At 40.1% G+C, this 15,124-nt stretch overlaps 2 protein-coding genes and 1 pseudogene across 13 annotated transcripts in view; 2 read left to right on the top strand and 1 right to left on the bottom strand.

Annotated features, from left to right (window-relative positions):
• Nucleotides 1–15,124, top strand: part of ZFP57 (ZFP57 zinc finger protein) — a 59,729-nt gene that overhangs the window by 1,372 nt on the left and 43,233 nt on the right. For 2 of the 12 annotated variants that reach the window (XM_077161171.1, XM_077161170.1), the window contains exon 1: nt 14,397–14,920. The exons of 2 other annotated variants lie outside the window; for them this stretch is intronic. The gene's annotated coding sequence lies outside the window, so the exon portion shown is untranslated. Of the gene's footprint in view, nt 1–14,396; nt 14,921–15,124 lie in introns of those variants that run through there. 8 more of the 12 variants (XR_013175976.1, XR_013175975.1, XM_077161169.1 and 5 more) reach the window with 7 other exon arrangements.
• POLR1H (RNA polymerase I subunit H) lies at nt 48–14,431 on the bottom strand. The gene is made up of 4 exons (XM_077161186.1): nt 13,965–14,431; nt 13,612–13,712; nt 13,299–13,408; nt 48–1,191 (listed from the first exon to the last, which is right to left on the bottom strand). The coding sequence occupies exons 1-4, from the start codon at nt 14,098–14,100 to the stop codon at nt 1,167–1,169; spliced, it is 372 nt and encodes a 123-aa protein (XP_077017301.1). The 5' UTR covers nt 14,101–14,431; the 3' UTR covers nt 48–1,166.
• Nucleotides 1,589–12,899, top strand: LOC143682184 (bisphosphoglycerate mutase pseudogene; annotated as a pseudogene).

Genomic DNA, 15,124 nt, shown 5'->3' with positions numbered 1-15,124 from the left:
TGAACTTTATTCAGTAAGTGTTATGAGACAGGGAGAGGCTTAAAAAGTAGGATGAAACATGCACAGATTTATTTCAGATTGTGGGAGTGGGTCAGGGAAGTCACCTGCCAGAACAGTTCAAGTGTACAGTTTGAGAAAGACTGCTCTCCAAGAAAGTCTTTCTCATCTCTCCAAGTTGCTGTAGGGATCAAACAGGATGGTTTATGTTTTAGAGTTCTGAATATATAATGGCCACACAGCTACAAAATAATCAGTTATTAATCTTACCCCTGGGTCACCATTTAAGCAAAGGAAAAGCGGGAATGATGATTCAGACTAAAATTTGAATGTACTTATTGTTCCTGATCTGTTTCCCTTGTAAATTTTTGGTTCAAACTGAAAAAGGAACATACAGGTCAGCATATAGTATGACCCATTTTATATATATACATATATCCACATGTACATATATAATTTGGGTATCTCTGTAGAGTGGTATTCCCCTTGCTTTGTACTTTTTTTCTTTTTACCTTTTTAAGTGTGAAATCTATTCCAAAGAATATATGCATTACATTTATCTCAAGAGCAATTAAAAAAACACAATTACCGCTTAAGTAATTTCTTGTTCACATGTAGTTAAGTATATGCTGGTATCCCTTGGTATCAGAATTTTTTGTTGTCCAAACTAATTTACCAAATAGATTTGATTAAAATTTCAGTTGAATTCTCACAATCCAACACCCATGTTTTGCTTTCCTAAACTCAGTAATCAAATAGATTTGGAAAGTGAGGACTCTAACTATTGCTTTTTTTATATTTAGCATCATTTCTGATTCCAACTTTTTCTTCCCCTTTTTCTTTCTCGTATACTACTGATTTATATTATCTTTTGCAGTTGATATATTTGCTGAAAGGACAAATATTATCTGTTAGCTCACTTAAATTCCTGTTGGAACAAAGCAGATTGTAAATAACATACTCTTAGAGAGAGATACAACTTTAATAAGGAAACTCAACTAGGGATAGGAATGTTCTGAGGACAATGGCAATCTTCACGAGAGGATCTAATAGCCTCTCTGGAAGCAAGACATTACAATCAGAGAGGCTGGACAAGGGATCTAAAGACCCAGTATTCTTCACCTTCTAAGGAAAACAGGGAGGCACTGATCAGTAGCTCAGAAAAAAAATCAAGAGTCTTCCTTCTCCTGGAACCTGTGGAGAAAGAAAATATTTGTTATATTAAACAAAAGAAGAGTTTCTGGCAGTGTAAGATATGATACTCAAAAAGAATCAAAGAAGGCTTGTATTTATGCCACTGTGGAGAACTAGATCTCCTAAACAACCCTCCAATGTGAAGACAACTAAAAATGCTGGGATTAAAAAAATATTTATGCCCATACACACACACAGATACAATGAATTATAACCTTGAAGTTTACAAAGATTTATTCTACAATGCAAAAAGCACTAATCATAACAGGATCTCATTGATGAGATAGCAAGAAAGTAAAGGCAATCTTTGCCTTGGTCAGAAATGATGTAAAACTAGGAATGGAGAAAGGTAAGTTAAACTTGAAGTCCCCTGCTACCTGCTACTGTTTTGAGAGACATGTGGAATGTAAAAAACTAAAGCTAAAACCTACAATGCCTGATAAGAGATCCTTTGCATAAATTTGGGACCTCCACCCCCACCCCCAGAGGGCCTACCCCCCTCTGTGTAAAAGTGAAGAAGAAAAAAATAATTCAACTTTGCAGAAGGGGAATCTAATAGTTTTCATGTAAGTAGAGGAAGAGAAATGTATTCCCTGAGAATTTCTAACCATAAAGTGGCTGCCTTAAATGGTTTTGCAGCTTAAATGAATACTACCTGTGTGGTCGAAAAAACCTGAGCCCAGAATTTATTTAAAGTGATTCCAGCTCTGCAGTGCTCAAGGCACCTGAATAGAGCAAGTACAAATGCTGAGAATTCAGTATTCACCACAGGCCTCAAATAATTCTCATTTGCATAAAGTTTCAAAAATCCTGACCTCAGGCCAAGATGGCAGCTTAGCGAGGTGTGTGATTTAGTTCCTCCTAACAGCTAATAAATAGCCAGGAACAGTACAGAACAACTGCTAGGGCCATTATCAATAAAACAGTAAATAACAAGTGCTGAAGAGGATGTGGAGAAAGAGGCACACTTATATACTTTTGGTGGGAATGTCAAATGTTACAACTGCTGTGGAAGGCAGTGTGGCGGTTCCTTAGAAAGCTAAGTATAGAATTGCCATATGATCTGGCAATACCATTGTGAGGTATCTACTCAGAGGATATGAGGGCAAAGACACAAATGGACATTTGTACATTATAGCAGCATTATTTACAATTGCCAAGAGATGGAAACAGCCCAAATGTCCATCACAGACGAGTGGCTAAACAAGCTGTGGTATATAGATACGATGGAATATTATGGAGCTGTAAGATAGAATAAAGTTATGAAGTATGTAACAACATGGATGGAGCTTAAGAACATTATGCTGAGTTAGATTTGCCAGAAACAAAAGGACAAATACTGTATGGTCTCAATGATATGAACTAACATTAATGAATGAACTTGGATAATTTTAGTTAAGAACAGAGGTCATCAGGAGATAGAAATAGGGTAGATATTAGGTAATTGGAACTGAAGGGATACAGATTGTGCAATGGGACTGATTATAAAAATTCAGAAATGAATAGCACACTACCTAAGTGTAACACAATAATGTCAGAACACTGAATGAAGCTGAATGTGAGAATGATAGAGGGAGGGGCCCTGGGGGCACAAATAAAATCACAAGGAAAGACAGACAATAAAGACTAAGATGGTATAATCCAGAAATGCCTAGAGTGTATAATGATAGTGACTAAATGTACAAATTTAAAACCGTTTTGCATGAGGAAGAGCAAAGGAATGTCAATAATGCAGGGTGTTGAAAATAGACGGTAATTAATATTTTAAAATTTTAACTTATGTGTGAGACTAAAGCAAAATATGTTTATTTGGGGAAATATCTTATCAATCTTATAATAGGAGGCGGTTTCCTAGATGTTACACCCAAAGTATGAGAACTGAAGAAAGAAAGGGAGGGAGGGAAGGAGGGAGGGAGGGAAGGAAGGAAGGAAGGAAGGAAGGAAGGAAGGAAGAAAAAGAAAGAAAGAAATGGGGACTCCTCAAAATTAAACACTTTTGTGCATCAAAGATCTTCGTCAAGAAAGTAAAAAGACAGCCTACACAATGGGAAACAATTTGCAAATGATATATCGGATAAAGGTCTAGTATCCAGAATATATAAAGAGGTTGTTTAACTCAACAAGAAAAAGACAGACAACCCATTTACAAAATGGGAAAAAGACTTGAACAGACAACTCCCAGAAGAGGAAATACAAATGGCCAAAAGGCACATGAAAAGATGCTCAACTTCCCTGGCCATTAGGGAAATGCAAATCAAAACCACAATGAGATATCATCTCACCTCCACCAGAATGGCCATTATCAATAAAAAGAAAATGACATGTGTTGGAGAGGATGTGGAGAAAGAGGCACACTTAACCACTGTTAGTGGGAATGTCAAATGGTACAACCGCTGTGGAAGATAGTGTGGTAGTTCCTCAGGAAGCTAAGTATATGATCTGGCAATACCATTGCTAGGTATCTACTCAGAGAATATGAAGGCAAGAACACAAACGGACATTTGCACACCAATGTTGATAGCAGCATTATTTACAATTGCAAAGAGATAGAAACAGCCAAAATGTCCATCAACAGATGAGTGGCTAAGCAAGCTGTGGTATATACATAGAATGGAATATTATGCAGCTGTAAGACAGAATACAGTCATGAAGCATGTAACAACATGGATGGTCCTTAAAGACATTATGCTGAGTAAGACTGGCCAGAAACAAAAGGACAAGTACTGTACAGTCTCAGTGACATGAACTGACATTAGCGAATGAACTTGGAGAATTTCACTTGATAACAGAGACGATCATGAGATAGAAATAGGGTAGATATTAGGTAATTGGAGCTGAAGGGATACAAATCGTGCGACAGGACTGATTTTAAAAATTCAGAAATGGATAGCACAATACTACCTAACTGTAATACAATAATGTTAGAACACTGAATGAAGCTGAATGTGACAATGATAGAGGGAGGAGGCCTGGGGGCACAAATGAAATCAGAAGGAAAGATAGGCAGTAAAGACTGAGATGGCATAATCTAGGAATGCCAAGAGTGTATAATGATAGTGACTAAATGTGCAAATTTAAAAATGTTTCTGCATGAGGAAGAACAAAGGAATGCCAATAATGCAGGGTGTTGAAAGTAGATGGTAATTAATATTTTAAAACTTTAACGTATGTGTGAGATAGGCAAAAAATGTTTATTTGGTACAAAATTTATATTTCGACTAGTGCATTTCCTAATATAACTTATGTGGACAGCTTAATCAAACACCATAGTACTTGGAACCTTGTGTAGGACATGAAATTTTGTAGGTTTGTCCAGAGTTATGCCCAGATAAATCCCAGAGCGATTTGAACAGTGAATAGGGAAGTAGTTGCAGAGTCCCCTAGGGGGAATGGTGAGAAAGGGGGAATTTCAAATTCCCCAAGTGGAGAATTCTTGATATTCTCACAAGCAGTGAGGACAACCAAAGCAATAGGCTGAGCCTCCAATCTTGGGGTTTGTTCATATGGACTTAACCCTGCAAAGGATAGGCTAAGTCTACTTAAAATTCGGCCTAAGAATCACCCCCAAGAGAACCTCTTTTGTTGCTCAAATGTGGCCTCTCTCAGCCAACATGACTAGCAAACTCACTGCCCTCCCCCTCTCTACGTGGGACATGACTCCCAGGGGTGTGAACCTTCCTGGTAACGTGGGACAGAAATCCTAGAATAGGCTGGGACTCAGCACCAAGGGATTGAGAAAACCTTCTCAACCGAAAGGGGGAAGAGAGAAATGAGATAAAATAAAATGTCAATGGCTGAGAGATTCCAAACAGAGTCGAGAGATTATCCTGGAGGTTATTCTTACTCATTAAATAGATATCACCTGTTAGTTAAGGCGTAATGGAGAGGCTGTAAGGAACTGCCTGAAAATACAGAGCTGTGTTCCAGTAGCCATGTTTCTTAAAGATGATTGTATAATGATATAGTTTCACAATGTGACTGTGTGATTGTGAAAACCTTGCATCTGAAGCTTCTTTTATCTAACGTATGGACTGATGAGTAAAACACATGGATTAAAAATAAATAAATAATAGGGGGAACAAATGTTAAAATAAATTTAGTAGATTGAAATGCTAGTGATCAATGAAAGGGAGGGGTATGGAGTATGGTATGTATGAATTTTTTTTCTGTTTTCTTTTTATTTCTTTTTCTGAATTGAAGAATATGTTCTAAGAAATGATTATGATGATGAACATACAACTATGTGATTGAAATAAAATAATGTTCATATTGTATGTTGACTGGTTTTGTTAACAAAAATTTAAAAAAAAGGAAAGAAAATAAAAGAAAAAATCCTGAGGTTACCATAAAAAATTACAAAAACAAAGGGAAAAAAGCACAAGAGAGGTAGCAGAAATAGTAAATAGCAACATCAGACCCACAAGACTGTGGATTTCAGAAATGTCAGATACGAATATAAATAGCCATGTTTAATATATTTAAATATAATATATTTCTAAAAAATAAAAGGAGAAATTTAAAATATGATTAAGGAACTGAGAGTGATTAAATGATTGAAGAGATCTGAAAAATAAACTCCTAAAAATGTTTAAAAACTAATAATGAGTTGAAAATTTATGTCCACACAAAAACCTGCAGATGAATATTTATAGCTTTATTTATAATTGCCAAAAATTGGAAGCAACAATTTGTGTGGAAGCACAAAAGACAAATCTTTTATATCACTTACATGAAATAGCTAGAAAAAACAAATTCATAGAGAAAAACAGATTATAAATTACCAGGGATGCATGAAAGGTGATTATGACTTAATGGATGCATGAAGTGATGAAAAAGTTGAGGTAATGGTTATTGGTGATGGTAACAAAATACTGCAAATGCAATTAATGCCACCGAATTGTACTTAAAATGAGAAATTATGAGTTGCATATGTTATGTATATGTTATGAGAGTAAACCCTAATGTAAACTATGGACTTTAATTACTAATAATGTATCAATACTTGTTCATCAATTGTATCAAATGTAACACTAATTCAGGCTGTTAATAAGGGAAACTATATGTGTGTGGGGAGGAGGGCATGGGGGGAAAGAGGAGTATATGGGAACTTTATACTTTTTGTGCAACTTTTCTGTAAACCTAAAACTGCTCTAAAAAAAAAGTTGATTTATTTTTAAAAAGTAATAATAGCTCTTGGGCTAGAAAAGAGCGTTGACGCCAGCTACAGCAATGAGTCCTAGGAGGCACTGGCTGCTCCGCCGCCCCAGGAAGCTGCTGTTGGCCTCTTTGCAGATGTACTGCTATCATTGAACACGGCCCATTTGAACATGCCAGGGAAGCTCAGCCGTTAGTATAGCCAAGTATAAACTTATTATGTTAAGACACATGGAGAGGGTGCTTGGAATAAGGAGAATCGTTTTTGCAACCTGGTGGATCAGAAGCTTAACAGTGAAGGAATACAGGAAGCTCAGAACTGTGGGGTGCAACTGAAAGCATTAAACTTTGAGTTTGATTTTGTGTTCACATCCATCCATACAACCTGGCTAATCCTGGAAGAGCTGGGTCAAGAATGGGTTCCTGTGGAAAGCTCCTGGCATCTATTGGACGTTATTATGGAGCCTTGATTAGACTCAATAGAGAAAATGGCTTTGAATCATGGTGAAGAGCAGGTGAGGCTCTGGAGGAGAAGCTACAATGTGACTCTACCTCCTACTGATGAGTCTCATCCTTACTACTATGAAATCTACAATGACCAGAGGTATACAGTGTGTGATGTGCCTGTGGATCAACTGCCACGATCTGAAAGCTTGAAGGAGGTTCTGGAGAGACTCCTTCCCTATTGGAATGAAAAGATTGCTCCTGAAATATTAAGTTGCAAAACCTTTCTGATATCTGCTAATGGAAATAGCAGTAGGGCACTCCTGAAACATCTGGAAGTTATCTCAGATGAAGATATTATCAACATAACCCTTCCTACTGGTATCCTCATTCTCCTGAAACTGGATGAAAACCTGCATGCTGCTGGACCTCACCAGTTCCGGGGTAACCAAAAGGCTATCCAAGCAGCCATTAAGAAAGCAGAGGACCAAGGAAAAGTGGAAAAAGCTAGAAAATAAAGTTTTTCCCAAGTGCTGGCTAGGAATAGCTGCAAAAGGAGTGGCATGCAGTATATTATGGATGCTGATCTCTTGCTTTCTCCCCCTTTTTAAAATGAATTTGCTTTTTCCAGAGGTAGGCTGTGAAACATTTTAACTAACTTATCCCAGTCCAGATAAAGATTTTAGGATCCCTGAGTAATTTTGGCATAAGCCTTATGAGTTAGCTCTCCTATTAGCCCAGCTTGAATTAGTCACCAACTAGTAACACTAGGACTGGATCAAGGTCATAAGTTTGGAGATGGGAGAGTAGTAAGTGGAGGTGAAGCTTAAGGTGTTCATGATTCAATAAAGCATTGAGTCAACCACTTTCAGGCAATATTCCAAGGCTGAGGTTACAGCAGTGAACAAAAGATAAAAATCTTTAAAAGTTTGCACTGTACCTCATTTTGTAGTTAAGGAGTTCATTCTTATATTTACTGAGGTTTTCTGAGGTGCTAGTCAGAGATTTTAGATAATACACCATACTTAAGTACTTTTTACTTGTCATTTCTTCTACGAAAAGGAATCCTTGATAGTTAAGACCAGAGGTCCATTAAATGGGAAAGAAAAGGAGTTCCTCCAAGAAAGCAAACACCGATAACAACAAAAAATTCTTTAACTTGTCTCTAGTTCAGGGACATCATTTGTTTGGCATTTGTTAAAATTCCTTTTTGGCCATTAGAATAAGCAGCACACAGACAACTATATGCGTTTATGTTCTCTTATGTTTTGTTTTTGTTTTATGAGCTTTAATCTCTGAGTACTTAAAATTGATTTAGAAATAAAGTTCTGTGAGTAAAAGCAAAAAAAAAAAAGTGATAATAATTGAAATAAACAAGACAGAATTAGTGACCTGGCAGAAAGACCTGAAGAAATTATCCAGCAAGCAGCAGAGATAAAAGAGAAGGAAAGTATGAAATACAGGTTGAGAGAAATGGAGGAAAGAAGAGATGGTCTAATCTACAACTAAATAGAGGTACAGAATGTGAGAACTGAAAACATGGGGGAAAAGGCAATATTCGAGAAGACAATGCTTGATAATTTTCCAACGCTGATGAAAAAACAACCACCATCTCAATTGCAGAAAGCCCAGCAATTTCCAAACAGGATATATAAAAGTCACATCTTGAAACCACAGAACGTCAAAGACCAATTCTTAAAACCATCCAGAAAGCCCAGTAATACTGAATGAAGTTAAAGGTCATGGCTTTTCTGGGGTACACCACAGATTCTGACCAGCACAGCGAGCAACTGGGTTTCAGGATCATATGGCAAACCCACCCCTAACCTCCTGTGGAACCACCAAACTACCCTCCAAGGGGCTAATGCGTGTTCTTTTAATTTATTATCCTCATTCAATATTGCTGGGTGGGAGCTTTTTGATTATCCATAGAGATGTGACCCACCCAACTGTGGATGGTGACTTCTGATTAGATGGTTTCTATGGAGATGTGTCTCTACCCATTCAAGGTGGGGTTGTTTACTGGAGCCCTTTAAGAGGGAAACATTTTGCAAAATACTTTAGAGCCACAAGAGCCCATGCAGCCAGAGAACTATGGAGGTGAAGGAAAACATTTCCAGGGGGAGCTTCACAAAACAAGAAGATGGGAGAGAAAGCTAGCAGACTTTGTAATATGAGTCTACTTCCAGCTGAGAGAGAAACCCTGAACTTCATCGGCCTTTCTTGAGTGAAAGTAACCTCTTGTTGGTGCCTTAATTTGGACATTTTCACAGACTATGAACTATAAAACTTGCAACTTAATAAATTCCCTTTTCTAAAAGCCATTCTGTTTCTGGTATATCACATTCTGGCAGCTTTCAAACTAAAACAGAATTTGGTTCTAGGAGTTGAGTGCTGTGGTTTGCAAATACCAAACATGTTGAAACGGCTTTTTAAATGGATAAGGGGAAGATTTTGGAAGAGTTGTAAGGAGTTTGATAGAGAATGCCTACAATGCTGTGAAGAAATTGTGGGTAGAAATGTGGACTCTAAAGCTATCTCTGATAAGGACTTACACAGAAATGGTGCACGTGTTATTTATTATAAACTGAAAGGAAGGCGACCCTGTTTTAAAGTTGCTGAGAATTTGTCAAAACTGACTGCTGGTTTTAAATGGAAGGCACATTGTAAGAAAACAGGTTCTGGGAAGAAAAAAAAAATTTTAAAAGGCATGAACTTCGATATTTAAGCAGATTTCCAAATTAAATGTGCAAAGTGTGGCCTGGTTTCTCCTTGCAGCTTATAGTGATGTGCAAGAGGAAAGAGATATAGTGAGAACTGAACTCTTGGGTACAAAGACACCAGAAATTGATGCTGTGGAAAACTCTGGGCTTCCAGGAAGAGAGACCCCAGAGGATAGCGCCCTATGTGAGGATTTAATCAAATGTAGAAATAGTCAGCCATTTCAGAAAAAGCCAGGATTAGAGGTAGAGTTATTCAGGAAGGATTTGGGGAAAACCCTTCTGCCTGATGAGCATGGTCCTTGTTTACTACATAGAAAGCCAACAAGAGAGTTGTGGGACCTGTATAAATGGAACCCCTGCCAGTCTGGACTAAAAATAAAAGGGACAAAATGAAGGTAAAATGTTTTCAGAGGCAAAACCATGGAGGTTAAGGTCTGAAGTCAAGTGACCTCAGGCCAGGAGAGCGGACCCACCCTAGTACTTGGAGGGGGTAAACTTGCCCCAAAGGCAGAAGGTGGATTTTTCACCTCCTTGCAGTGGAAGAGCTGGGCCTCCTCAAAGCTTGGAGAGGATGGAGTACATCCCTTGGGGATTGGGGAGAACACTTGGCTGCCACCACGTGGAGGGGCTGAGTGTGTACCCTGCAGACAGCACAGAACCCGGGTACAGTCCTCATGCTTGGAGAGGGTAGAGCCCACAAAAAGGTGGTCTCCACAATGTCCCCCAAGATTGCATTCAGAGAGAAGCAGGCTGCTGCATAGGCCCTCAGAAAAAGTGGGACTATGGCTTTCTAAAGCCCCAACAATAAATGACTCTCAGACTTGAAATCTAATGGATTTTGCCCTGCAAGTTTTTGAAACTGCTTGGGTCCAGTGACACCTATGTTCCTTCCAATTTTTCTCTATGGAAATGGGGATATTTATCCTATGACTGTCCTTCCTGTATATGTTGGCAGCAAATAACTTGTTCTGAGTTTTACAGGTCCAGAGCCAGAGGAGAATTCTGCCTTAGGACAGACCAAGCCTGTAACTAACTTTGATGAGATTCTGTGCTGCTTCTGACTTTATCTTGCATTTGTATTGTTACTGAAATGATTTAAGGTTTACTGATGTTGTTATGGAATGAATGTATTTTGCATTTGGAAAGAACATGGTTTTTTTTTTTTCCATGGGCAGGCACGAAATTGAACCTGGGTCTCCAGCATGGCAGGCGAGAACTTTGCCTGCTGAGATACCATGCCCGCCCAAGAACAAGTCTTTTTAAGTCCAAAGGGTAGAATGTGCCAGTCTGAATCTGTGGTGTACCCCCAGAAAAGCCATGTCCTTTAATCATCATTCAGTGTTGCTGGGTGAGAGCTTTTTCATTATCCATGGAGATATGACCCAATTGTGGGTGGTAACTTTTGATTAGATGATTTCTATGGAGATGTGTCTCCACCCATTCACGGTGGGGTTGCTTACTGGAGCCCTTTAAGAGGGAACCATTTTGGAAAAAACTTCAGAGCCACGAGAGCCCATGCAGCCAGAGACCTTTGGAGATGAAGAAGGAAAATGCCCCAGGGGGAACTTCATGAAACAAAAAGCCGGGAGAAAAAGCTAGCAGACTTTACCAAGTAACTTTCCAGATGAGACAGAAACCCTGAACTTTCAGTAGAGTTTCTTGAGTGGAGATAACCTCTTATAGTGTTGGTGTCTGAATTTGGACATTTTCACAGCCTTAGAACTGTAAACTTGCAATAAAATTACCCCTTTTAAAAGCCATTCTGTTTCTGGTATATTGCATTCTGGCAGCTGGCAAAGTAAAACACACAGTACATACCTGGAGGAACTAAGTATGGGGACAGAAATGGATATTTGCACACTGGTGCTTATGGCTACAGTGTTTCTGAGCAATAATTAATGGAGGTGGTCTAAGGGTACAACGACTGAGGAATGGAAGGGGGAACTGTGGTATATACATACAACAGACTACTAAGTAGCTGCAAGAAGTAATGAAGATGTAAGGCATGCAACTAGGTGAATGAACCTTAAAGACTATGTTGAATGAAATTTTAGGAACAAAAAGACAAATATTATCATGCCTCAACCTTATGGACTAACCATAATATAAAAATTCAGTGAACTAAAGTTGAGAACATGGGTGATTAGGTTGGGGCCTATTGTAAAGGGTCTTAGATTGTAAGCTCTTACAGCAGTCACATATATTCAGGGGATCTAACTGTTAATTCTAAATTCTGAGATACTGAGCTGTTTGTATATAACATGGTCATTCCCAGAAACTTCAGGTATTTATGTGACATCTAAGACTCAGAACTCTGAAGCTATGAAAGTCATCAGTACCCCACACAGGAACTGTTTAAAAAGTTAAAAAAGTGATCAGACATCAAGTAGCGACATGAATGAAGCTGATCCAGATATAACTAAGGTATATCAGAATACAGTTAAAGGATGATATCTATATTTTAAGACTTCAACTTCTGTGTGAGACTAAAGGGAGAGATGTTTATTGGGTGCAAAATTTATATTTTAGGTAGTGCATTTCCTAATTTAATTAGTACGGTTAGTTTAGTTGAACATTATAAGTATATGGAATCTTCAATAGGGGGTGAGATTTTGTTGGTTTGTTCAAGTTAGTGTGATGATCTGATAAATCCCAGAGTAATCTGGGCAATGAATAAAGAAGTATTTGCAAAGTCCCCTGGGGGAATGGGAGAAAGGAGGAAATATTCAACTTCCCCCTTTTGGAGAATTTCTGATATTCTCACTAAGCAGTGTGGACAACCAAATCAATAAGCCAAGCCCTCGATCTTGGGGTTCATGAAACTTATTCTGCAAATGATAGGCTAAGGCTACATATAATTATGCCTAAGAGTCATCCCCAGACAACCTTTTTTGCTCAGATATGGCCTCTCTCTAAGCCAACTCAGCATGTGAACTCACTGCCCTACCCAATACGGGGGATATGACTCCCAGGGGTGTAAATCTCCCTGGCAACACAGGACAGAAATCCTGGGATGAGCTGGGACCCGGCATAAGGAATTGAGAAAGACTTCTTAACCAAAACGGGGAAGAGAGAAATGAGACAAAATAAAGTTTCAGTGGCTGAGGGATTTCAAACAGAGTCAAGAGGTTATCCTGGAGGTTATTATGTATTATATAGATATCCCTTTTTAGTTTATGGTGTGTTGGAGTGAGTGGAGAGAAGTACCTGAAACATTTGAGCTGAGTTCCAATAGCCTTGATTCTTGAAGATAATCGATTGTATAAAAGATATAACTTTTACAGTGTGACTGCGTGATTGTGAAGACCTTGTGTCTGATGTTCCTTTTATCCCAGCTATGGGCAGAGGAATAAAAAAATATGGATAAAAAGTTAATAAATAAATAGAGGGGACAAAGGGTAAAATAAATTGGGTAGATGGAAATACTAGTGGTCAATAAGAGGGAGGGGTAAGGTGTATGGTATGCACGAGGTTTCTCTTTCTTCCTTTTATTTCTTTTTCTGGAGTGATGCAAATGTTCTAAACAATGATCATGGTAGTGAATATACAATTATGTGATGATATTGTGAGCCATTGATTGTACACCATGTATGGAAGGTATGTTTGAAGATTTCTCAATGAAAATATTAAAAAGAAGACCATGCATTTTCTTACTATCTGAACTGTACAGATATGAGGGATATGACCAAAGAAGATAATTATTCATTTAGTAAAAGGTAAGCCATTGGATTTGTTTAGCTGGCAAGTAGATGGAGAAAGGGCAGAGGGAGGGGAAATGACACTCACTTGCAGTTGGTACAGGTGTAGAAGACAGTCTGCCCTTCATCGGCTGAGCGCATCTGTCTGGTCTGGTATGCCATTCCTTCATGACCACATCTAGCGCAGCGTCTGTCAACCTGGGAAACAATTGGTGGGACAGGGAAGGCCTAGTCAGTATCTCCTTAATTCGCATAGGAATCAGGCTGTCACATCCCACAGACATTTCCCCTCTACTTTCCTGGATTTGGGTACAAAACTCTCCATATCTCTCCAATTGCCCCCTCCCCCATTTCTTTCTTCATTTCCCTTACTGAGCCAGTCCTTGATCTCATTAACTTACCACGGGCCCCTGAAACGCTGGTCCTTCTTCTACGGACTTGCGCACGGCTGTTCCCAGTTTGTGAAACACAAATGAGGTCTTCACAACCTTCCCTTCGAAGTCTGCGCAGGCAGTAAGAATCGTTTGTGGAGACAAATGGTGGGAGTAGATACCCGCAACCCCGCTCCCGGTTAAGCCAGGAGGCTCTGCATTCCTTGTGTCACCTTCGGGTCTCCGCCCTGGACCAAAGGTATAAGTGCCTGGTCTCCTGCTCTAGAATCCCCCTCCTTAATCCCAGCGATCTTGAGGTCCCCAAACCTCCGACACTTCCATTCCGGACTCTCCGCCCGGACCACTGCCTAAGAGTCGCTCACCCCGCACGTTGATGGAGAAGCCACAGCGCGCACAGATGACCGTATCTTGAGTCCCGGGCAGGGGCAGAACAGAGCCGCAGTCTGGGCAGAAATCGAGGTCCGACTGGAAGCTGGAGCAGGTCTTGGCGAGGTCCATAACGGAAAGGTGGTCGCGGGTTGGGGAGCGGACGAGCAACGTATTAACAAAATAAAGGTTTTTTAAAACCAACCTCACCACTCTGGGGTCCTTCCTGTCCTGAACCAGGACCTAGGCATAAACATTCCAAAGCACGCCTCCCATTTCTGCGACGAGTGGGCCTAAGCGTCCAGCACTGCCAGCCCTCTTCTGGAGCCCAGCGGCTTGGTACCCTTCCTGGGAGACGAGCTGACCAACCCCGCGGGCTAGAGCGTCGGCCTCCCAGAGAGCCGCCGAGCAGTCGGTGCATGGCGGCCTAGAGCGTCAAAGCGTCCCGGCTCACGATTGGCTGAGATGTCATAAGTAATCGCTAACCTAAGTCCAAAAGCCTTTCTGAGAGAACGCAAGCCGCGCGAGCGGAACTTGTGGTTTCTTCGGCTTTGTATTGTGACGTCGGAAAAGAAAAATGCTAACGTGTACTGCGCTTCTGGCTGCTTTTATCCCCGGGACAGAACTCTGATATACTTATTTTCTTGGTCTCGCATCATTTGCCGGAGGTCATTCCCTCCAAAACGTACTAATCTTCCTGAATACTTGTTTTACTGACAAGGGAACTACAATTCCCGCCATTCCTGAGCCGGCATCTCCTTTCGGCGGCTGCTCAGTGGTTACAAACAAAGAAAGCTAAGCATTCCGAGAGTTACGGTTCTGGTATTGCTTGGATCCTGCTGGCGGAGCGTGGGCTGCTCTGCAGTGCTCAGCCTGGCACGCGTGCTCTTCTTGGGAGGCAGTTTAGGGGCGCTTGGAAGATGTGAGTTGGCATCTTAAGGGGCAGAAAGTGGTAAGGATGAAGACGGAGGAGGAATACTTAGTCCCTTGAGACGAAAGGAATTGAGTAGGACGTTGGAGGGATTTAGGATTTTGGAGGTAGCGGAAGTGTTTGGAATAGGGGTGTTTCGGGGCTCCCCTATTCTTAGGCACCTGCCAGGCGAGGGAGACTAGCATTAATCAAGGGAGTAGGTAGTGGAAGGCTTTCACGAAGACT

This window comes from Tamandua tetradactyla, chromosome 5, assembly GCF_023851605.1.
Source record: "Tamandua tetradactyla isolate mTamTet1 chromosome 5, mTamTet1.pri, whole genome shotgun sequence".
In the NCBI taxonomy this organism is placed as follows: Eukaryota; Metazoa; Chordata; class Mammalia; order Pilosa; family Myrmecophagidae; genus Tamandua; species Tamandua tetradactyla.
Note: the sequence above shows the minus strand (reverse complement) of the source record. Positions and strands in the feature narration are given on the sequence as shown.